The 26,335-nt window shown below is 40.2% G+C and overlaps 1 protein-coding gene across 1 annotated transcript in view; it reads left to right on the forward strand.

Moving 5' to 3' along the window:
- The window catches only part of LOC120532309 (coiled-coil domain-containing protein 171-like), a 467,526-nt gene that overhangs the window by 78,203 nt on the left and 362,988 nt on the right, over positions 1-26,335 (forward strand). The window contains exon 10 of the mRNA XM_039758204.1: positions 3,213-3,315. Within this exon, the coding sequence (XP_039614138.1) occupies positions 3,213-3,315 (103 nt within the window). The remainder of the gene's footprint in view (positions 1-3,212; positions 3,316-26,335) is intronic.

Below are 26,335 nucleotides of genomic sequence, written 5' to 3' on the forward strand. Positions count from 1 at the left end.
TACAAGCAAAGGGGAGCTTTTGTCAATGCATGATTTCCTAGTACTGTACACCGATTACATTGATCAGCGCATCCCGATTCATTTTACCCTCGCACCACCTTAGTTTGAGAAGAAATCTGAATAAATATGAGGTTAACACAGAAAAACATCACCAATTCAAGCTTTATGAATAATCGATTCGCCATCAATAATTGTTTTGGTAAAGCCATCCTCCTTCCATTTTATAATTTTTCCGCCAATAGCCATGATTAAATGAACGGTAAATAAAGTAAGAGCAAAGCGAGGGTGACTTATTTAGGCAGGCATATATATGACAGCAACACTCATGACAATGTCAATCATGTTACGTTATTATTAAAATGTTTCCTTTTCTTTTTCATTACTTCTTTAACACACTACTTCTCCGCTGCGAGACGCGGGGATTTTGCTATATATATATTATATATATAATATATGAATGACCTCCAAAGAGCGGTGAGACTTTTGATATCATGAACGTGTCTGCAAAAACTGGGGTCTCCTGCCCAGCAAAAGTCGAGCAGCCAGCGCAGCGTGCATAGCTGTGCCGGCCTTTGAGACGCTGACGGCGCTTCTGCCTTAAGTCAAAGTGAGCACTTTTAATTTTTTTCATTCTCCCCCTGCGCTATAGCCCAGACAAGTGCAAACATGGGACCCCTTTTCTACACCACGGAAAAATAATATTAAGGCGATTCTTTTGCACGTATACGATTATGAGGTCCTCACCTCGGATTATGAAAACACACAGTGGAGGACTGACAGTGCCATCACAGCCGATTAATGGCGGGGACGTCTCACCAGTCTACACAAAGCGATCATAACGTCAGCGAACACATCTCTCTATACTATATAAAAGAAAAAGGCAACTTTCCTTTCTTTACACCTTTTTTCCTTTTATCCCAAACCAAAGCCTTTCTCTCTTAACACTGCAGAGGACACAAAACTAATTTTCTTTAAATGCCGGTAAGGCACATTACCACAGGCACAAATTTGAACGTTCACATAGAAAATGTAATTTCTATACCACAGCCGTCGTGTAGCGCCTTTCAAAAGGGATCTACTACCGAGAGATGATCCATATATATTTTAGCTGCTGTTAGTTACTTACCTGTTGTGTTACACAGTCTTTAAAATGTAGTTTACCTGAAACCACTCCAGTAGTGCTCAATGTACCTGTACTTCTTAAAACGTTAATGTTTTACTGTTTAATAACTTATAGACTATATTTTATTATTTTTCCCTTGCACTCAGTGACCAAAGCTATACACACACATATAGACACATACAAACATACACACAAGTATATGTATGTGTATATATATGTATGTATGTGTGTGTGTTTGTGTGTATATATATATGACAGCAGCAATCCAAGCTGTGAGAAAACACTAAAAAGGAGGCATGTCAGACGTTGTGGTACATTTTCTGATGCAGCTAGACGAAAAAAACTTTGTGACGCTGCCGCCAAATACACAAAACAATTACTTTGACAATCATGTTACATTATTTTTAAAATGTTTCCTTTTCTTTTTCATAACTTCTTTAACACATGACATCGCAAGTGCTGGTATTTTGCTATATATATATATATATATATCACAGCGACACTCATAACAGTGACAAAACAATTACATTGACAATCATGTTACGTTATTTTCAAAATGTTTCCTTTTCTTTCTCTTTCCTTCTTTAACACACTACTTCTCTGCAAGCTGGTATATATATATATATATATATATATATATATATATATATATATATATATATATATATATATATATATATATATATATATATATATATATATATATATATATATATATATATATAGATAGATAGATAGATAGATAGATAGATAGATAGATAGATAGATAGATAGATATGAGAACAACACTCATATCAATGACAAAACAATTACATTAACAATCAAGTTACGTTGTTTTTCAAATTTTTCCTTTTCTTTTGGTACCTTCTTTAACACACTACTTCTATATATATATGGTATTCTGCTATATATATATATATGTATATATATGTATATATGTATGTATATGTATGTATGTATATATATATATGTATATATATGTGTATATATATGTGCATATGTATATATATGTATATATATGTATATATATGTATATATATATATATGTATATGTATATATATGTATATATGTATATGTATATATATGTATATATGTATATGTATATATATATATATATATATATATGTATATATATGTATATGTATATATATATATGCTAGGGTTGTGTTATTCGACTTCTCACACAACACTGAGGCTGGAACTGTAATCTTGGTCGTCCTTGAAGTTGGATGACGTGATAGTGAAGGAGAACATGTGGATATTTCTTACAACTAAATGCTCGACAGGTTGATGTGTCAGAATAGAAAATGTATGGCTGCAACATCTGCTGAGATGGAAGAAAAAGAAAAACTGAGTGACATACCGATTGCAAGTGTGACGCAGCACATTCAAATATCCGCGTAAAGTGACCTGTGCTTAAGTGTTCACAGTGAAATGATGTTGTGATCACAAAAGCAAGTGATGTACACTGTTGTGACACAAACGAGAGCTACAACCTCTCACCAACGGAATCACTGCACAACTGTATTGTAGCATTGTGAAAAGCAAAATGCTGTGTTTCAAAAATAGGAAGTTAATGAGCCTCCAGTCTTCCTATAAAGCAAGCAGAACTTTTCTAAGTAAACTTGCAATACTCTTTATGGAATTTATGTGCCCTAATTAATCATTTGATTTAGTGACTGAAGTATTTTTTTTCTTTCTTTAAGCTTTCAATTAATATAAATACAACACAATAAATTTAACAAGTTGACTTTTTCAAAAAAGTACAAACAAGATAGAGGCGAAAGTTTGCTTTCATGGTGGCAGCTTTTTTTGTTCCATGCCATCAGGGTGTCTGTTATGGAGAACTGTCATGATTTTTATCTTAATAATGGAAGACTGTGTTTGTGTGTTTAGCATTTAAGAGGGTTTTTTGTTTTTTTTTTTGGTTGCCCTTATATTGTTAATGTCATGGAGACACGGAGGGCAAATGAATGAAGTTTTCCTTGCCCATGTTTTATTTGTGAGTCTTTTCTATCATGCAAAACAAATGACATTTTTTATTAAGTTGACTTTAACCTTCTGATGCGTTGTGATCTATTTTTTTAGATGAAACAACAGCAAACCTTTTCAGAACAAGCATTTGACAACTGTCTGCAAGAAATGGAGCTGCTTTTGTACAGCAGCAATGTGTCAGGCCTGCGGACATCAGGTTAGTATTTGAAAGTGGAAAGTGACAGATGCATCTGTCAGTGTTCCAAGAGTCACTGCTTTGTGGGAATAATACAGATGCCTCTGCTGTTCCCTCTCCCCGACATGCTTTGATTTTATGACAAGAAAGGAGCAGTCTTCACAGCGGTAGAGTGACCAAGCTGGCTAGGAAAGGGTGACAGAGTGTGGGCCTGCTGTTGTCAGCCCACAATTTGATTTATAAATGCCAGGGTCAGTTTGGTAGGACAGGAAAAGGTCTCACTTGCTGGGCTGTAAATCCAGCTGAGACTGGGGTCCTTACAGTCTGCCTGCGAAGGGAGCAGATGTTTTACTAGAAGCGAGCCAAATTTTGATGCAACCTTCAGCAACTTGGAGGTCAGGTATTCAATAAGGGTTATGTGGGACATTGAGAAGCAACTGTTACAACTTTGTTAGTACAACAAATTAATTATATGAATGTAGTTGGGGGCCAGAGTTGATGTCATACCATATGTTAAGCTAGGAAGGTGACAGAGTTAAAGAGGTGATAAATATTTCCGGCCTACATTCCTGCTAAAAATAACATATTAGTAACTTTTTTTTTCCCCTCTTATCCCTGAAAATTTTTTTTCCCCCACTGTCTTTTAAAAAAGAACTTGAGTGAATATTTGTTTAAGGTACTGAAATCGTTATTTTTTTCTTCCAGCTTGACAGGAAAGAAACTGTATTTAGTTTTATAAACTAAGAAGGAAGGTGTGTCTGTGGGGGGGTAAAGCCCTTCATACAAGCTAGAACCAGGCTTGAGTTAAATTACTGTATGTTTTTGCTCCATAAGACACACTTGACTGTTAGACGAACCTAGGTTTAGAGGAGGAAAACAAGAAAAAAAACCAAATGGTGTACTAATATATTTAATACAGTCATATGAAAAAGTTTGGGAACCCCTCTCAGCCTGCATAATAATCGACTCTCCTTTCAACAATAAAGATCACAGTGGTATGTCTTTCATATGTCTTTCATTTCCTAGGAACATTTCAGTACTGGGGTGTTTTCCGAACAAATATTTTTAGTCAAGCAGTATTTAGTTGTATGAAATTAAATCAAATGTGAAAAACTGGCTGTGCAAAAATGTGGGTCCCCTTGTCATTTTGCTGATTTGAATGCCTGTCACTGCTCAGTGCTGATTACTTGCAACACCAAATTGGTTGGATGAACTTCATAGACAGGTGTGTCCATTCATGAGAAAAGGTATTTAAGGTGGTCAATTACAAGTTGTGCTTCCTTACCCTTGAGAGTGACAGACAGCATGGGATCCTCAAAGCAACTCTCAAAACATCTGAAAACAAAGATTGTTGAGTCTCCTGGTTTAGGGGAAGGCTACAAAAAGCTACCTCAGAGGTTTAAACTGTCAGTTTCAAGTGTAAGGAATGGAATCAGGAAATGGAAGGCCACAGGCACAGTTGATGATAAAACAACCCAGCAGGTCTGGCAGGCCAAGAAAAATACAGGAGCTGCATATGAGCAGGATTGTGAGAATGGTGACAGACAACCACAGATCACCTTCAAAGACCTGCAAGAACATCTCACTGCAGATGGTGTATCTGTACATCGTTCTACAACTCAGCTCAATTTGCACAAAGAACATCTGTATGGCAGGGTGATGAGAGAGAAGCCCTTTCTGTACTCACACCACAAACAGAGTCGCTTGTTGTATCAAATGCTCATTTAGACAAGCCAGATTCATTTTGGAACAAAGTGCTTTGGACTGATGAGACACAAATGGAGTTACTTGGTCAAAACAAAAAGCGCTTTGCATGGCGGAAGAAGAACACCACATTACAAGAAAAACACCTGCTACCTCCTGTCACATTTGGTGGAGGTTCCATCATGCTGTGGGCTGTGTGGCCAGTTCAGAGACTGGGACCCTTGTTAAAGTCGAGGGTCGGATGAATTCAACCCAATATCAACAAATTCTTCAGGATAATGTTCAAACATCAGTCACAAAGTTGAAGTTACGCAGGGGTTGGATATTCCAACAAGACAATGACCCAAAACACAGTTTAAAATCTACAAAGGCATTCATGCAGAGGGAGAAGTACAATGTTCTGGAATGGCCGTCACAGTCCCCTGACTTGAATATCATCGGATTTTCTTTTCCTAGTTAGGATTCTAGCAGCATGAAGACAGAGAAAAATGACAGAATAAATAACAATTAAAATTAGGGAATACTAATTAACATAGAATAAAAGTAAGGTCTGATGATCAGGGAGGGCAGAAAAAACAAACCAAAAAAAAAAAACTCCAGATGGCTGGAGAAAAAAAATTAATATCTGCAGGGTTTCCGAGACCATCCAGCCCCCTCTGGGCAGTCTACCTCACATAAATGACCTCACAATCAGTCCTCATTGTATTCAGGGTTTACATGGAAGAATTTAATGATGATGGTCATGTGGACTTCTGGCCTTTAATCCATAAATGTAGGGATATCACGGTGCTTTGATGAGGTGGTGGTGGTGCAGGTCGCCACCCCAGAAAACCGGGAAAAGAACAGAAGAGAGAGTAGGGCTCAGTACGGATTTTGGAGCCACCAGGAATAATGATGATAAATTAATTGAACATACAGAGCATCGGGATTAAACTAAAATGAAGCTATGAGACAGCCATGTTAAAGTAATGTGTTTTCAGCAGTGTTTTAAAGTGCTCCACCGTATCAGCCTGGCGAATTCCTATTGGCAGGCTATTCCAGATTTTAGGTGCATAACAGCAGAAGGCCGCCCGCCTCACCACTTCTTTTAAGTTTAGCTCTTGGAATTCTAAGTAGACACTCATTTGAAGATCTAAGGTTATGATTTGGAGTGTAAGAATATAAGATGGAGCGAGATTATTGAAGGCTTTGTAAACCATAAGCAGTATTTTAAAATCAATTCTGAATGACACAGGTAACCAGTGTAGTGACATCAAAACTGGGGTGATGTGCTCGGATTTTCTTTTCCGAGTTAAGATTCAATTAGCTGCATTCTGCACTCGTTGCAATCGATTGATGTCTTAACCATGTAAAGTCAACAGCGGTATTAAGAACCATCATCACTGTCATTAACAGATAAGGAGAGACTTTAAGGTTCAAGCACTCATCTAATTTTGTGGAAACCCTAAGAACTCCTCATCGCTAGTGTCAGAATTTATGAAGCTCAGTTGCTCACAATCACTCTGTAGGAGCATGTACCTATCATCACGTGGCATAAGCTGTCCAAAACCACCAGCGCAGGCCTGGGGGGTTGGTGAGCGAAGTGAGCAGGGGTCAAAGCCCCCTAGTAAAATAATATAAATATCAAGTAGTACAAGTTGAGCAAGTATGAAGTATTTACGAATACACAATTAGTATGAAGTGCCAGTAAGGACAAATTCATCCATCCATCTATTATCCAACCCGCTATATCCTAACTACAACAACAACAACAACATTTATTTATATAGCACATTTTCATTCAAACAGTAGCTCAAAATGCTTTACATAATAAAGAATAGAAAAATAAAAGACACAATAAGAAAATAGAATAAGTCAACATTGATTAACATAGAATAAGAGTAAGGTCCAATGGCCAGGGTGGACAGAAAAAAAACTCCAGACGGCTGGAGAAAAAAATAAAATCTGTAGGGATTCCAGACCATTAGACTGCCAAGTCCCCTCTGGGCAATCTACCTAACATAAATGAAACAGTCCTCTTTGGATTTAGGGTTCTCACGGAAGGACTTGAAAATGATGGTCACGATGCCTTTTAATCCATCCATCATTGTTGGAGCATCATGATGCTTTGAGTAGGTGGTGGTGGTGTAGGCCGCCACCACAAAGAAACCGGAAAAAGAAACAGAAGCGAGAGTAGGGGTCAGTATGGATTTTAGAGCCACCATGAATAGTTATGATGAATTGAACATACAGAGTATCAGGATTAAGTTAAAGTGAAGTTATAAAAAGGCCAAGTTAAAGTAATGTGTTTTCAGCAGTGTTTCAAAGTGCTCTACTGTATCAGCCTGGTGAATTCCTATTGGCAGGCTATTCCAGATTTTAGGTGCATAACAGCAGAAGGCCACCCGCCTCACCACTTCTTTTAAGTTTTGTTCTTGGAATTCTAAGGAGACACTCATTTGAGGATCTAAGGTTACGATTTACTACATGGTCACGGGGGGTCTGGTGAAGCCAAATCCCAGCCAACACAGGGCGTAAGGCAGGACACAAACCCTGGGCAGGGCGTCAGCCCACCACAGTAAGGGCAAGTTATTTCTTTTAAATTTCTAAACAAACTCTTAACTTTAGAAAACAGTTTTGCCTGGCAAATGCATATAAATCATGGTTGAGTAGAAATAAACTTGATTTGAAAAATACTGAACTTTTCCTTTAATGTACAAGTAAGTGTTCCTTGAGACCGATTTGAGTACTTTGTGTCCTAAGAGGGAGATTTAGCTTTTTACAGAAGCTTAAGAAATATTAGAACAAACAGCAACAACCTCAAACAGATACATAGAAGAATTACACGAAAAGAAGAACTTGGCTAAAGATAAAAAGAGCATTCATAGAGAGGCATTCTAAAGGCATATTGCTGTAGATATGAAGGAGACCCTATAGTGTTTCTTGACACACTTCTGCTAAATAATTTTTTGCCTGAAAGTCAACAGTGTTTGTGTTTCTAAGAGTGGATGTGCAGCATTGTTCATAATAGCACTCAGTTATGTCTTCATTTTATCCTTCACTACTAAGACCCTCCCTTTTAATTAGCTTATTAATTTGGTGGGCCTCTCTTGAAGTGATGTTACCAGCCCAGCACACCACTGCATAGAAAACTACACTAGCTGTCCTATAGTTGTAGAAGATGTGAAGGATGTCACTACCCACATGACACGAGTGCGGTCTGCTTTGCCCTTTCTTTTGTACAGGGTTGTCCAGATCTAATTATGCAGATCCAGATCGTCTGGATGACTTTGATTTATGCGGGGACGATTCCAGTTCAGTGCAATGACAATTCTACATGTCGTCAGTTCGCCCACTTCTCGATGATCCGGGATTTTTCGGGTGATCTTCTATGTAATAAACTTAATAAGATATAGCGTAATGAAAATTGCATAATTAGATCTGGACCACCCTATAGTTCCTCTGTGTAAGTAGATTAGTCCAGCCTGTCATTGATTTGGACTCCCAAGTACTTGTAGCAGTGCAGCACTCTCTGAATAGTGATTGGATGCAGAGGCTCTCTGCTGTGGCAGAAGCTAATATCGTAAATACTGTAATGTTAGAAGAACAAATAAAAAGGCCCACTTTCCCTTGCTTGAAACACAGAGTCTAATTAGTCCTTGTTTGAATCATATTACAGCCTAACTCATTTACAGACGACAGTGGGTGGCTTTACACTTACTCATTAAGCAGTCGAGCTCAGCAGATGGCTTACAAATTTTCCTACATTGCAAACTGTTGAGAGCATGCAAGCTTTATTTCAAATTAAGTAATGAGGTCGTATTTACAGTAGACAGGGCAAGAATTTATCAAATTCCAGCCTCCATTTTGGAAAACTGGCCAGCATAAATATTCAGTGTTAGACAAGTGGAAGTGAAACACCTCAAGCAGAATGAAGTTGCAATCTTCAGAATCCACCCAGCAGCCTTTGGGAGTGCTCTGTTTTGTCTGGTCAATCTGGAATGACCACATACAGGTGTATCGCAATAAATTAGAATATCATTGAAAAGTTAATTGATTTCAGTAATTCAATTCAAAAAGTCAGTCAGTCAGTCAGTCATTGTCCAACCCGCTATATCTTAACACAGGGTCATGGGCTTCTGCTGGAGCCAATCCCAGCCAACACAGGGCACAAGGCAGGAATAAATCCCGGGCAGGGTACCAGCCCACCACAGGGCGCGCACACACACACACACACACACACACCAAGCACACACTAGGGACAATTTAGGATCGCCAATGCACCTAACAGCCACTGGACACTGGACAGCCAGTGTAGTTTTCTATGCTGTAGTGTGCTGGGCTGGTAACATCACTTCAAAGGAGGCCCACCGAATTAATAAGCTAATTAAAAGGGTGGGTTCAGGCTCCTACTCTTAGTATAGTGAAGGACAGAATGAAGACAAAACTGAGTGCTATTATGAACAATGCTACACATCCTCTCTCAGGAATACAAACACTGAGGACTTTCGGGCATCAAATTATTTAGTAGAAGTGTGTCAAGAAACACTGTGGGAGGAAACCAGAGCAGTCAGAGGAAACCCATGCAGACACTGGGAGAACATGCAAACTCCATGCAGGGAGGACCCGGGAAGTGAACCCAGACGGGTGTCCTAACTGCGAAGCAGCAGCGCTACCACTGCGCCACCGTGCCGCCCAATTCAAAAAGTTAAACTTCTATATTATATTGATTCATTACACACAGAGCGATCAACTTCAGCCGTTTATTTTTTTTCATTTTGCTGATTTTGGCTTATAGCTAATGAAAACCCAAAATTCAGTATCTCAGAAAATTGGAAGATTGTGAATAAGCTGAATATTGGAGACTCCTGTTGTGACACTCCACTCAGCTAATTAACCCAAAACACCTACAATGGCATCCTGAGCCTTTAAATGGTCTCTCAGGCTGGTTCAGTAAGGCACACAATCATGGGGAAGACTACTGACTTGACCGTTGTCCAGAAGACAGCCATTGAGACCCTTCACAAGGAGGGGAAGCCTCAAAGGGTCATTGCTAAAGAAGCTGGCTGTTTACAGAGTGCTGCATTCAAGCATAATAATGGAAAGTTGAGTGGAAGGAAAAAATGTGACAGCAGAACAAGAGGCACAAGCAACAGGGGTAAGCGCAGCCTTAAGAGGACTGGGAAGAATTTAGGGGAAATTTCCAAGGAGTGGACTGTGGCTGGAGTCAGTGCTTCAAGAGCCACCACACACAGACGTGTGTATCCGAGACGTGGGTTACAACTGTCACAGCATTCCTTGTGTCAAGTCACTCTCGGACTAGAGACAACGTTAGAAGCGTCTTACCTGGGCTAAGGAGAAAACAGACTGGACTGTTACTCGGTGGTCCAAAGTCCTCTTTTCGGATGTAAGTCAATTTTGCATTTCTTTTACAAATCAAGAATCTGGAGGAAGAGTGGAGAGTCACAGAATCCAAGTTGCTTGAGGCCCAGTGTGAAATTTCCACAGTCAGTGATGATTTGGGGAGCCATGTCATCTACTGGTGTTGGTCCACTGTGTTTTATCAACTCCAAAGTCAGCTCAGCCGTCTACCAGAAAATTTGAGAGCACTTCATGCTTCCCTCTGCTGACAAGCTTTATGGAGTTGCTGATTTCATTTTCCAGCCGGACTTGGCACCTGCCCACATTGCCAAAAGTACCTGGTTTAATAACCATGGTGTGTATTACTGTGCTTGACTGGCCAGCAAACTCGCCTGACCTAAACCTTTCAAGAGGAAGATGAGAGACACCAGAGCCAACAAAGAAGACGAGCTGAAGGCTGCGATCAAAGCATCCTGGGCTTCCATAACACCTCAGCAGTGCCACAGGCTGATCGCCTCCATGCCACGCCACATTGATGCAGTCATTCATGAAAATGGAGCCCCGGCCATGTACTGAGTTTGTACATGGACAGACTTTTCAGTAGGCCAACATTTCTGTATTAAAAATCTTTTTTTTTTATTGGTCTTATGTAATATTCTGATTTTCTGAGATACTGAATTTTGAGTTTTCATTAGCTATAAGCCAAAATCAGCAAAATGAAGAGAAATAAACGCCTGAAATAGATCACTCTGTGTGTAATGAATCTATATAATATAGAAGTTTCACTGAACTTAATTAACTTTTCGATGATTTTCTAATTTATTGAGATGCACCTGTATGTGGTCATTCCAGATTAGAGAGCTTCAATGAAGCAGAACAAACAAAGGTCATCTTCCAGCAGAGTCATGGGAAATCCTCAAAATGCTGTAACTGCTTCCTTTACCAGGTTCTGCTCTTAAATCGTGTAAGCAATGTAATGAAGATTTGACTGTAGTCATCTTGACTTACAAGTAAAATGAGATTATTTTGTATTTTTTTTTTCTACAAATATGGCACCTGTAAGGTCCATAATCATACATAAACACTTATTCTTATTTGATCCCTAGCTGGTGTTTGGTTTAGATTGGCTCCTAACCATGTATACGCTGCTGTGGGTGCCAGTGGTTGTCGGATTTCGCTCGTAATGCGTTTCCATGCCCGGCGGCCCATGGCTGTGTTTCTGGTCTCCTCGATGGACCAAACTCTGCCAAGGACACTCCTACGCCCATCTGCAAAAGAAGGAAGGTTATTGCCCTGCTGAGGCAACCAGCGAAACAAGGCAAGAAACCAAATGGGAATTCTGGAATCAAGTTCTTTAATTCATACAAAAACACACATACAGCTAAATACACAAGCTACCGTATATACTCGCGTTTAACTCTTTTAGGGCGGATGTCGACTTTTGTCGACAGGAGTGGCTAAGTGCGAATGTCGACAAATGTCGACATCCAGGGAAAAAGGGCGACAATCAGCTGTTAATGGCGACAAAACTCATTGTCACGTCACAGGCATTCCCTCCCTGCTTGGAGGAATGTTAGACTCGTTGGCTCAGCAACTAATCCTTGCGTGTGCGTGAGTTGCGATATGTAAACAAATAGAAACAAAGGCAAGATGGCATCAACATCTAATGCGGGAACGAAGCAAGTTCAAAAAAGAAAATACCCGGCAGAAGACATTTTGCTCATTTTCGCGGAGTCGGACTCTGATTTGTCAGCGTCCGATTTCTTTGATAGTGATCAGGAGATCGAGGAAGAAATTGAGGAGCAGGCATCAGCCGATGCCGCTGCAGCTGCTCGGCTGGCAGCTGAGCGCATTGGCGCTGCCGGTGCACCTACGGCAAGGTTCGCGTGGGAGGAATTGTTCATAGAGCTACAGAGCAGGGGAATTGGAGCTTGTGGCACAGTAAGGGTGAACAGGAGACACATGCCTTTACAGTTGAAGCCAGAGAGGCTGAAAATGGAAAAAGGTGACAATCCTGTTTTCATGCGGGCGGATAACTTGGTGGCATTGACATGGCATGATGTCAAACGGGTGACTTGTCTTGCTACAGTTCACACCAACAATTTATGTGAGAAGGTAATTCGTTCAAAGGGAAACCCAGAAGGTAGGAAGCTGGACAAGCCCGTTGCACTTGAAGAGTACAATTGTAAAATGGCTGGAGTTGATCGACTGGATCAGATGCTGGGGTCATATGCTTACGGCCATAAGTCCACCAAATGGTACCACACTGTGTACCATCGCATGCGTGAGATTGCACTCACAAATAAATATATATTATTCAAGCAGGCAAACAGTGACAGCACTATGACTACGGCAGATTTCCGCAAGAAGGTGGTTGACAACTTGCTGGCAGAATATGTTGGAGTGCCTTTGGCAAAGTGAGGAAAGCCATCACAAAGAGCAGTGCCAGACAGGCTGACTGAGCGCCACTTTCCTGCAACATATGAGGACAAAAAGTACAAGCCTGACTGTGTTGTGTGCAGCAACAGACTATTGAAAAAGAGGCACCAGTGCAACACATATTGGAAGCAGTGCAACGTGGAAATGCATGCAATTGGCTGCTTTAGCGTTACCACACTTTGCAGGACTTTGCTTTGTAAAATGTACAGTATGTGAAATAATAATATATTAAATTATATAGTATGCAGGCTCACACAAAATGCAAAACAGTTATATTGTTCAAAGATAAATATTTTTTGTTGATTTGAGAAGTTTAAACAATTGTTTTGTGTTCTTTTTGTAAAAAAAAGTTTTTAGAAAAATTTTCAACCCTGGGAGAAAAGAAAAAAAAAAAATTTGCCCTAAAAGAGTTAAGTTCTCCTGCAGATAAGTTGAGGCTTGATTTTTACCGTATAATTTCCGGTATATTATAATGTTGGTCGTTTAAGTTGAATGCGTAAAACTTGCGCTATTGGTCCACGTGATTACGATATGCTGACGCCCACCTGAGAGAGTAACCACAGAGCACACGGCCTTTTTTTTTCTATGGTTTGTGCCTATGTGACCACACGGTAGTGCCTGAACTATTCGAAAGCAACGTTTGCACTAATTTGTGTCAGAGAATTTTGTAGATTGGACAGACCCGCATACACCTTAGCGTATAAGTCGGGGTCTGATTTTATGATTGATTTTTCTGGTTTCAACACCCAACTTATACACGAGTATATACGGTAATTAACATTAGCATCACCAGGCACTGTTGAAAATTAACAGCATTCCTGTAGAAAATAAACCTTGGGGGTTTTCACGTATACGTGGAATAAGTTGGGTCATAATTGTACCATCCTAGGCCATATTATGAAGCACATTTGGCCAGATGTATAGCTAAGTTTTACAAATGAATACAAAAATGTCAGCAAGTCATTATCCAACCCGCTATATCTTAACACAAGGTCATGGGGTTATGCTGGAGCCAATCCCAGCCAGCACAGGGCGCAAGGCAGGAAGCAATCCCCGGGCTGGGCGCCAGCCCACCGCAGGGCACACACCAGGCACACATTAGGGACAATTTAGGACCTCCAATGCGCCTAACCTGCATGTCTTTGGACTGTGGGAGGAAACCCACGCAGACACGGGGAGAACATGCAAACTCCACGCAGGGAGGACCCGGGAAGCCAACCCGGGTTTCTGAACTGCGAGGCAGCAGCATTACCCACTGCGCCACCGTGCCGCCCAAGGTAGAATATCTTACAAAATATTTTTTCCTATAAAAAACAGAAAATCCAGGGCCAAAAGGGTTAATTTTTGATCTTGGCCGATCATAAACCTTGTTCAAGCTGATTTCAGAGTCTCCCATGTATCTTTAACTAGTAATATTTTGTGAAGTTATTATAACACTGACAATAAATACAGAATATAGATACATCTCATGTACAGTATATGATTTACATCGCAATAAATTCTGTCGTTATTAATTTTAAGCCTGATATGCTTACCAGCTTGTATTGTAAGGTAATTTTACACTTTGTAGGAAATACTTTATGGGATTCCAGTGCCATCTGCTGGTCAAAATCTGAATATTAAGATACTGTTAAATATAATCCATACTTGGCATAGTTTCTTCTCCTCTAGCATTAATTTGACTTCAATATTCTTTCTTAGTAATTGAGCTACTTAGAAGTTCATCGTTTAGTGTGTCCTTTTTTCTAAATACCTTTAAAAGGTACAATATTTATTTTTTGACTAAATCTAGGTGAAAAAAAATCTCTTGATTTTTTTGTTTTTTGCTTACCTGGATTGAAAGTGCTCATATATATCATAAAGATACTATAACCTTTTCCATATTGCTTGCTTTTAAAAATGTAATGATGCCAACTCAATTCTTTATTTTGTAGTATTTTTATTTTTTATTTATGCTTTTTAAATGGGGTCCATATGCAGTTATGCGTCGATTTACAGCCAACTGAGTTGAGGCGAGTCGTACTTATGGCTGAAGGCTGTAGGCTGTAGCAATAATCTAGAAATTGCCAAAACCAGCATCAGGAATAAATCTTTTGTTATTGTTACTATTTGACAGGGTCTCGTATGTTCTCTAATTCTTAGAGGGCCCATTATGGTTTGTTTTGATTGGTGCAGTTCCGCATCGGTTTTTCTTACACATTTGGCTGAACCGCCAAGTGCTTCTCAAACTTTATGGTCCTGTGACCACATTTTGCCTTTTTGAAAATTCCTTGATGACCCACTAGCAACAATTGCAAACTGGCCTATTGGTGAAACAACTGCCAGGGGGTGGTGGGGTCACCTTTGGTGAAACAAACTCATTTAGAAATGGGTAACACCTCTGATCATTTAGGTGAACCACAGTTACCAACACATGAACCAAAGAGCGGCTTCAGAAGAAGTCTCCAACTGTTAGAAAGTCTAAACAAGTGGGGTCTTGCAAGCTCATCCCTCAACGCTAATGCCCGTATAGTTAGTACAAGCACTCTGAATTTCTGTGCAATGTTGAGCTGCCAACCAGAAATAAGGAAACTTTGCTACATTGTTACATAGATACTTTCAGATAATTAGAGCAGTGCACGCAGAGGAAATACACTTTCATTAGTTTGAGCTGATGCTCCAAATGTGCAATTTAAAAAAAAAATGACTGTTAAATAAGTCACTTCTGGTAAACATGGTAAACACTCTTGTGACCTAAAACAGATTGTGCTCAGATGTGAGTGAGCATTTGAATTGTGGAAATAATTGGGCATGTGTGAGTGCGTTCAGTTTTAATTCACGAGTGTTTTCTAGGAGTGATTTATTTAGCAACGTTTTAGTAGAAATACTTGTGTTTGGGACGCTGTGAGCATACATCTAAACACCACGATGTGTGGATTATGCTACGTGAGTAAAGTGTGATTTTTTTATTTTTTTATTTTTTGTTTATTTTTAATTATTTTTTTTATGTGAATGTGCTTTTTGATAATGTTTTGTCATGGTAAGGTCCAAGGGTGACCATATTTTCCCCTAACGTTGTATTATGCAGACCTGTTGGCCTCCTGAAATCCCTGCTATAACCCTCATATGTTATCCAATCTGCTACAGTGGACCCTTGATTTACGATCTCAAGTCGTTCACGATGGCTGGTTGTAACTCAAGACTATTTTTCCCATAATAGGAATACCCATAATGTGCTCCGAACCTCCCACAGCAACACTTACTTAACCTTTTCATAATAAAAAAGGGTTGTATAATGTGCATAATTTACCAAAACACCAATAATTTTTCTAATGTATTAACCAAAAAGTTATAAAAAGTGCCTAGCCTACCAGAAACAACAATTTCATACTGTACTCACCATTTAATTTGACATCTTTGGGCTGCAGGAAGGGAGGAGGAGGAGAATGAAACGGAAGGGGGTTATTGTTTAGAAGGAGCCTCTTTATGCAAACCTTTTCTTTGTAAAATTGTCGAGATGGTGGATTTCGACATGCTGTACATATTAGCAAGATCGGTCACATGAACACCATTCTCATATTTCCGCACAATTTCCTTCATTTCGATTGTGATCGCTGTTTCTCAAGTTAATAATGACAGTAGTCGAGCACTCATTTCAAATCTGGTTGTGTTGTGAACTGCTGTAATAAGCAAGCCTACTGTCATTGTTCACGACTCCACCATAAGAAAGAGACTGGGCAAAAACGGCCTGCATGGCAGATTTCCAAGACGCAAACCACTGTTAAGCAAAAGAACATTAGGGCTCGTCTCAATTTTGCTACCGAAACATCTCAATGATTGCCAAGACTTTTGGGAAAATACCTTGTGGACTGATGAGACAAAGTTTGAACTTTTTGGAAGGCAAATGTCCCGTTACATCTGGCGTAAAAGGAACACAGCATTTCAGAAAAAGAACATCATACCAACAGTAAAATATGGTGGTGGTAGTGTGATGGTCTGGGGTTGTTTTGCTGCTTCAGGACCTGGAAGGCTTGCTATGATAGATGGAACCATGAATTCGACTGTCTACCAAAAATCCTGAAGGAGAATGTCCGGCCATCTGTTCGTCAACTCAAGCTGAAGCGATCTTGGGTGCTGCAACAGGACAATGACCCAAAACACACCAGCAAATCCACCTCTGAATGGCTGAAGAAAAACAAGACTTTGGAGTGGCCTAGTCAAAGTCCTGACCTGAAATCCAATTGAGATGCTATGGCATGACCTTAAAAAGGCGGTTCATGCTAGAAAACCCTCAAATAAAGCTGAATTACAACAATTCTGCAAAGATGAGTGGGCCAAAATTCCTCCAGAGCGCTGTAAAAGACTCATTGCAAGTTATCGCAAACGCTTGATTGCAGTTATTGCTGCTAAGGGTGGCCCAACCAGTTATTAGGTTCAGGGGCAATTACTTTTTCACACAGGGCCATGTAGGTTTGGATTTTTTTTTCCCCTAAATAATAAAAACCATCATTTAAAAACTGCATTTTGTGTTTACTTGTGTTATATTTGACTACTGGTTAAATGTGTTTGATGATCAGAAACATTTTGTGTGACAAACATGCAAAAGAATAAGAAATCAGGAAGGGGGCAAATCGTTTTTCACACCACTGTATATAGATAAATCACTGCACTGACAGAAATTACGTCCACAGACACATGTATCTGGGCTCCGAGTGACGCTTACGAATGCTCTCGGCTGTTTGTTTACAATCGCACAAGCGGATACATGTGACCACATTCGGGTCATAATGCAAGATGTTGGTTGTAAATCAAAACAAAAATTTTGGTCATAAATCAAGTTGTTTGCATGTCAGGCTGGTCGTATATCAAGGGTTGACTGTATATCCTAACTACAGGGTCACAGGGGTCTGCCGGAGCCAATCCCAGCCAACACAGGGTGCAAGGCAGAAAACAAACCCCAGGCAGGGCACCAGGGACAATTTAGGGTCGCCAATGCACCTACATGTCTTTGGACTGTGGGAGGAAACCCACACAGACACGGGGAGAACATGCAAACTCCATGCAGGGAGGACCTGGGAAGCGAACCTGGGTCTCCTAACTGCAAGGCAGCAACGCTACCAACTGTACCATCGTGCCGCCTCTCATATGTTATGTTATACTTTTATATCTTTAGCAACAGCATTAAGTATAAGTACTGGTAAGAGAGAAAGTTAAATATTTATTCATGCATTAAAGAATGTATGTCCAGAATAGCATAGTAAAGTGAGTGTTGTTAGAATAATTCAACCTCATCTTGTGTCTAGTATGCTCACTACCAGATGGCTCTCTGTCTTAGGATGTTGAATTAGTTTCTCGTTCAGGATGGTCGTTCCTCCCACATGGCGTTTGACTGAAGTGGTAAAAACAGGAAGTGTAGATCATCTTAATATGGCAGCCGAGAGAGAGCTTCTTTATTACCTTGTCTTTTTTTGTCCGGTTACCTCTATGTGTCCTTCTAAGACAAATGGGATATCATAATGTAGGCCGTGACTCCATTGCTTCATTCCAGTCCTGTTTAGTCTTGACTTGGCTCCCAAGGCAGCCATATCACCTGAACTTCAGAAGTTATCCACCCAAAGCGAAGGCCACTACTTGGATGGTACACCATCTAGGAAAAACTTGGGTTGCTGCTTTTAGAAGTGTTGGTAACGCCATGGGGGCGCTTACCTAGTGGTCTGAATGTGGATCCCAATACCCCAGTTCAGTGATGGAGACACCATGCTGTAGAAATGACACCGTCCTTTGGATGAGACGCAGTACTGAGGTCTTGACTCTCTGTTGGTCATTAAAGATCCCTGTGCATACTTTAATAAAGAGTAGGGTGTATCCTGATGTCCTGGCTAAATTGCCCGCAATGGCCTGGTCATTCTGGCCTTTTAATCATCCCCAGTCTCTAATTGATAACTCTCTCTCCTCTCTTCACCAGCAAATGTGTGGTGAGCATACTGGTGCAAAAATGGCTGCCGTCTCATCGTACAGGTGGATGCTACACACTAGTGGTGGTTGAATTGGTGTCCCACTCACTATATAAAGCACTTTGAGGAGTAAGAAAGCGCTATATAAATTTTTAAAGAATTATTATTATTATTATCTTCTTACATAATACGCTACTGTGGCTCTCTGTCTGTCCAGGATTTTAAATCACCTGTAGCTCACAAACCTTTTGAACTATTGACCTGAAATTTGGTGCACATATACTACGTGATGTCTACTATCCGCTTTCGGGGTGATGATTGACCTCCAAGGTCAAAGGTGAACCCAGGAAGATCATGGTCAATAATCAAATAACCTATAACCTAAAATTTGGTATACATATACTGTGCTGAAACTCTGTACTACAGCTTTATATTAAAAGCGAAGAGTTCTGGAATTATTACTCTTTTTTTTTATTTTATTGTAGAATCAACTCCCAGCAGCGGCCAGCTGGGTGGCGCATGCGTACGGGTGCCGTTCTCATCCCTACCACCTTCGCCGTCACTTCCGCTACCTCTTCATATCTTAAACCATTCTTGAAGCAGATTGAACACTTAAGTGCCAGCTTAATCAAGGTCAAGGGTCAACGGAGTATGGTCAAGTTAAGTGTATTCACTGCACGATATTGTACTGGTACTTTATAAACCGTCCTCTTTCACTGGCTCATAAACTCTCCCTATCCCATCCAGTCCAGGCTAACTTTGTGAAACTTCTTACGAGCAGGTTGCGGTAAAGCCTTCACCCTCCCTAGTCCATCTGATAGCCTGTTAATGTCCTAGCCACCTTTATTCCCCCAGGCTAGCCGGCCAATCACTTCCAGAGATTTTATTTGTATCAGGTCAAACCTTGTAGTAAGAACACTCTTTCTTCTTTTCTAAAGTATTATATATTTTTAAGTACTGTAACCACCAGGGGGGCACCACTGAGCCCCAAACTCAAGACACAGCAATGTCAGGCAGACTGTTAAGTTTAAATAAAAGAAATTTATTTAACCACTAATCACCCTTCCAAAGATCATCCACATTACACAATAATCAACAGATCTTCCCCTTCTCATCCTCCCGTTGAGTGTTGCCACTGCTTCACTCATTGATGTAAGGCTGCGGACTCCCTTTTAAGCCAGACCCGAGAATGCGTTGCTATGCTGTGTCTCCCTGGAAACACTTCTGGGCCATAAAGTAGTGAGGTCCTCTCCCAACAGCGCCCTCTGTCAGCACCCAGGGACTCGGAGTCTGCCTGTCGAACTCCCAACCACCCCTACAGGTTTCTGCCACCTGCTGTATGGGGGATAGAACTGCTCCTAAGTTCCAGCTTCCACTGGTCCATCCATCATTTAATTCCATCTGAGCACGAAGTTATCTTTTTGTCTGGCCGGCCAGTCCATTTGTCGTTTGATTTCTGGGTAATTAACCATCCTCTTCCCCAGCCGGGATGCCCATTCTCCTCCTGCTGTACATATTTGTGTATCAATATTACACCATTTTCATGACACAAATTGGTCACCTGAATCTTTTTTTTCTATTTTCATTCGGCATGAAGAAATACGACGAATAGTTTTTCTCAGCAACGTCTACCAACTGCAAGGGGTGTGTAGCGTATAAAAATTATTTTTAGGTGGGATATTCCTTTTCTTTCTTTTTTGTTGATAAAAGAAAAAATACTATATGCATCATTAATCATTTTACAATGCGGCATAAAAATACCCACATTGGATCATTTAGCAGACATTTTATATAAATATACTAATTTTCATGTGTTAGTTTTTCTTTAACATGATACTAAAATGAAGAATCAGAGGACCATTATGTAAAACTACGACCTTTAACGGTGAACTCTCCAAAATAGAAGTGCTACTCTGTTTGGATAATCAACAAGATGACATTTGTACTGTGGCTGCTCAACCCCTAAGTTCTGCCAAATATAACTTGGACGGCTTAGTCTAATCATTTAAGGCTTTTGATTTATAAAATAAACAAAAGAAGAATTCCAGCATGTGCAGATTATTAGTCAGATGCTCAGTTTGCATTCCTACTTTTTCTCAAAGAATGGTTAAGGAATAATATTTTTCTAATAATTATGGGAGAGATTTACACAAATTGATTGGATACAGAAGTACGTTGGCTCAGAAAAGTAAACACGAATTAAGATACCACATGCAGTGCCTACACAAAGACTACAAACACTTTAAGAGCTTTTACATTTTTTTTTGAGCTGATGGCCTAAAGTGAACACATATTTATTTAATTAATTCAGATTAATCTCACTTGTGTTTATACATTGTGACACACAATGTGTGAGGGGGGAAAAATCAGATTTCCAGAAAATTGTGAAAATAAATTAAGAAAGGAAAATAGAAAGGGTGGGCTAGTTGAGCATAGATACGTCTTTACTAACAGACATTTGCAAGCATTTATGGGCAGTTTATTAAAATATTTTGTGTATTTCTGCCCATTAATCAATTCATTGATAATGTTCAACTTTCGTGCTCCTATAATAATTTTATAGCAGTAAAGCCTGATTTAACATCTTCTGGCTTGAAGGCCAGACTTGGCTTAAATTGCATTTTGTCTCATTTCAGGAAGAACTTGTGCTAATGTGCTCTTTTAACATTTTACAAATCTACAGACGTAGAGGGGATTCAAAATTTTATATTTTCCTATGTTGCAGCCATGTGGTAAAATCCATTTTGATTCACACCCCCATCAAGTAACACTCACTACCTCAAAATGATTAAAAAAATGGATTTTAGAAATTTTTGTTAATTTATTAAAAATAAAAAACTGAAATATCACACGTGCACAAGTGTTCAGACCCTTTTATTATGACGCTTGAAATTTGTCTTGGTTACATTCTGATTCTTCTTGCATATCTGGGACTGAAAGGTCAGCCACCTCCTGACCCCAATGTCCATTTTTAAACCCGTCCCGTGTTTATATTAATTAGGGCAGCTGTGCCTTTCCTGTGTTATTAATGCACTCAAACACCATTTAGTTGGTTGATTACAATAATAATCTGCAAATAATATTATTCATACAATTCAGTCTTATTCAGATGTGTGCAAAATTATTCAGTCCTCTTGAAAGTCATCCTACTTTTCTGCATGACAAAAGATTTCTCCACATCTTTATCCATTCAGTATTTATAAAATGAACTCTTACCCTGTAACAAAACATTTCTAAAGTCACAATAAACCATTTTCTGTAGATATTTAACGGAAGAAAAACTCCAGAGTTAGTGTTTGCCTACCGTATATACTCCCGTTTAAGTTCTCCCGCGGATCAATCAATCAATCAATCAACATTTATTTATATAGCACATATTCAAAGTGCTTTACAAAATGATTAGAAAAATAGAAGACACAATAAAAAATAAACATAGGTCAACATTAATTAACATAGAATAAGTAAGGTCCGATGGCCAGGGTGGACAGAAAAAACAAAAAACTCCAAAGGCTGGAGAAAAAAATAAAATCTGTAGGGGTTCCAGACCACGAGACCGCCCAGTCCCCTCTGAGCAATCTACCTAACATAAGTCAAACAGTCCTTTTTGTATTTAGGGTTTTCATGGAAGGACTTGATGATGATGGTCACATAGACTTCTGGCTTTCAGTCCATCAATGTTGGAGCATCATGATGCTTTGAGTAGGTGGTGGTGGCGCAGGCCGCCACCACAAAGAAACCGGAAAAAGAAACAGAAGAGAAAGTAGGGGTCAGTACGGATTTTAGAGCCACCATGAATAGTTATTATGATGAATTGAACATACAGAGTATCAGTATTAAGTTAAAGTGAAGTTATAAAATGGCCATGTTAAAGAAATGTGTTTTCAGCAGTGTTTTAAAGTGCTCTACTGTATCAGCCTGGCGAATTCCTATTGGCAGGCTATTCCAGATTTTAGGTGCATAACAGCAGACGGCCCCCGCCTCACCACTTCTTTTAAGTTTTGTTCTTGGAATTCTAAGGAGACACTCATTTGAGGATCTGAGGTTACGATTTGGAATATAAGGTGTCAGACATTCCGATATATAAGATGGGCGAGATTATTTAAGGCTTTATAAACCATAAGCAGAATTTTAAAGTCAATCCTGAATGACACAGGTAACCAGTATAGTGACATCAAAACTGGAGAGATGTGTTCGGATTTTCTTTTCCTAGTTAGGATTCTAGCAGCTCCATTCTGCACTCGTTGCAAATGATTTTTGTCTTTTTTGGGTAGTCCTGAGAGGAGTGCATTACAGTAATCTAGTTGACTGAAAACAAACGCGTGAACTAATTTCTCAGCATCTTTCAGTGTTATAAGCGGTCTAACTTTAGCTATGTTTCTTAAGTGAAAAAATGCTGTCCTAGTGATCTGATTAATATGCGATTTAAAATTCAGATTACAGCCAACAATTGCTCCTAAGCTTTTTACCTCCGTCTTGACTTTTAATTCTAATGTGTCCAGTTTATTTCTAATAGCCTCATTGTATCCATTATTGCCAATCACTAACAGTTTTCTCTTTATTTAACGTGAGAAAGTTACTATTCATCCATTCTGAGATGCAAGTCAGACATTGTGTTAGTGAATCAAGAGAATCGGGGTCATCAGGTGCTATTGATAAGTACAGCTGTGTGTCATCAGCATAGCTGTGGTAGCTCACGTTGTGCCCCGAGATAATCTGATCTAATGGAAGCATGTAGATTGAGAATAACAGCGGACCAAGGATAGAGCCTTGTGGAACACCATATTGGATATTTACAGCTTTGTACACCTTCCAATCACCTCTTTCGAAGTGTGGTAGAGTCCACAGTAGTCTTTACCCCCCAACCTCACCTTGAGACTTCATGGGATCCCACCCCAAGCTTTAACGTAACTGAGAATTCACAGGGGGGCCCCCAATCTTCTTGCTTTGACGTAGTCGACACTTCAGGAGGGACTCCAGTTTGCTTTAACGTGATTGGAGACTACATGGGGGTCCACAGTCCAGTCTCCAGCAGGAAGCACTTGCTCCTTGGGATTGCAATGTTCTTTATTGAATGTAGAACAGGCTTGAGCCTTATACACATCCCTTTAGTAACCAGTAACTACAGTAATCAGACGAGAGAAATATGGTACAAAAAGATGAGCATGTTTTAATTGCTTTCAAATGTAGCTTCCACTCCCAATGTACAATGTATACTGCTCAAAAATTGAAAGAAACACTTTTTAATCCGAGTATAGCATCAAGTCAGTGAAACATCTGGGCTATTGATCTGGTCAGTTAAGTACCAGAGGAGCTTGTTAATCAGTTTAAGCTGCTTTGTTGCACTAGAGGGGCCACAATGAGACAACGAAACAGGAATGAACGGTTTAACAGGTGGAGGGAAGCCACTGACGTTTTTCCCTCCTCATCTATTTTTTCACTTGTTTTGCATTTGGCTATGCTCAGTGTCACTACTGGTATCATGAGGCCATACCTGGACCCTACAGAGGTGGCACAGGTAGTCCAACTTCTCCAGGATGGCAGGCACATCAATATGTGCCTGTCATTGCCAGAAGGTTTGCTGTGCCTCCCAGCACAGTCTCAAGGGCATGGAGGAGATTCCAGGAGACAGGCAGTTACTTTAGGAGCGCTGGACAGGGCCCCTCATAGAAGGTCCTTAACCCATCAGCAGGACCCACCGATATCTGCTCCTTTGGGCAAAGAGGAACAGGACGAGCACTGCCAGAGCCTGCAAAATGTCCTCCAGCAGGCAGGCCACTAATGTGAATGTCTCTGATCAAACAATCAGAAACAGACTTCATAAGGGTGGCCTGAGGGCCTGACGTCCTCTAGTGGGCACTGTGGAGCTTGATTGGTATTTGCCATAGAAGACCATAATTGGCAGGTCCACCACTGGCACCCTGAGCTTTTCACAGATGAGAGCAGGTTCACCCTGAGCACATGTGACAGACAGACAGGAGAATGTTATGCTGCCTGTAACATTGTTCAGCATGACCGGTTTGGTGGTGGGGTCAGTGATGGTCTGGGGAGGCATATCCATGGAGGGACACACAGACCTCTACAGGGTAGACAACGGCACCTTGACTGTCATTAGGTATCAGGATGAAATCATTGAATCCATTGTCAGACCCTGAGCTGGTACAGTGAGTCCTGGGTTTCTCCTGGTGCACGACAATGCCCGACCTCATGTGGCGAGAGGATGAAGAAATTGATACCATTGACTGGCCCCCACGCTCACTCGCCTGACCTCAATCCAATAGAACACCTCTGGGTGGGTCATTGTTTCGGTCCATCTGACACCTCAGACTGTCCAGGAGCTCAGTGATGCCCTGGTCCAGATCTGGGAGGAGATCCCTTAGGACACCATCCGTCGTTTCATTAGGACGTTGTCAGCCATGCATACAAGCACATAGGGAGCATACAGACTACTGAGTACGATTTGGAGTTGCTGCAATGAAATTTTGGCCAAATGGATGAGCCAGCCTGCCGCATCATTTTTTCACTTTGATTTTCGGGGTGTCTTTGATTTCAGTTCTTTGTAGGTTGATAATTTTCATTTCCATCAAATGATGTGCCATCCTTTTGTTTCTAATACATCACCATATCAGTCCATAGCAGTAGAGATATCCAGCAGGATTTTATTTCTCATTGAGATGTGTTTTCAAAGTGTTCCTTTAATTTTTTTTGAGAAGTTTCTAGTTATTTATACATACATATCCCAGCCGAAGAGAAGCCATTGGAGCAGTACAGTCATCATCCAGTTCTTTAGTAAGAAATGCTGATAACTGTGCGTCTGATCCGGCAGAGTGTCGGCGGGCATTTGGATGGCTTCTGGCTTCTCGGTGGTTCCTTTCCAATATAAATGCCCACATATTTTGTGTGATTAGTGAACTTTTTATTAAACATGCTAAAAATGGGTAACTGCCACCTGAACTGTGCCCTTCTCAGACCAAAAAAACACCTTTTGCATCTGCTCTAATCACTTATAGCTATTGGAGAACGTGACCCTGTCCATATATATCTATCACGGCACATCAGCATTTTTAAATAGCCTGCCTGTGTCGTCTTTTCACGTTTTTTTTGTCCATCTCCCTGGTAGTATCTCTTCGTAAGCTGATTTGCTTGGTTTCAGCTTAATGGCCTCATAATATCATGTTTTTGGAATAAACTTCACAAATCACAATTGGCACACTTTAACCCACCTGGCTCAGTTTTTGTTGCTTCAATGGCCACTAAGTGCTCCAAGAGGGAGGTGGCGAGAAGTGCGGCGCAATGGAATGAAGCACCATAGAGGTGCACAATTGTGCAGGCGCATCAGGGATTTTGGAGTCTGGTGGGGAAATTTTGGATTTACCTTAATATTTATTTCAAAGCCATTTTGGTATAAATAATGTGGAATGAAGGCTAGTACTGATAACAAAGTCAGAATTTTACTACTGATCTAACTCTAATCTAAGCCCACCTGTATTCCCCCAGGTTAGCTGCCCAGTCAGTTTTTGAGATTTTATCAAGTTTAATTAATACTAAGTTCTAAACAGGGCTGTGGAGTCGGTAGATAAATCCTTTGACTCCTACTCCTTATTTTCCGGTACTTCTGACTCCGACTC

The sequence above is a fragment of the Polypterus senegalus genome, chromosome 7 (assembly GCF_016835505.1).
Source record: "Polypterus senegalus isolate Bchr_013 chromosome 7, ASM1683550v1, whole genome shotgun sequence".
NCBI lineage: Eukaryota > Metazoa > Chordata > Cladistia > Polypteriformes > Polypteridae > Polypterus > Polypterus senegalus.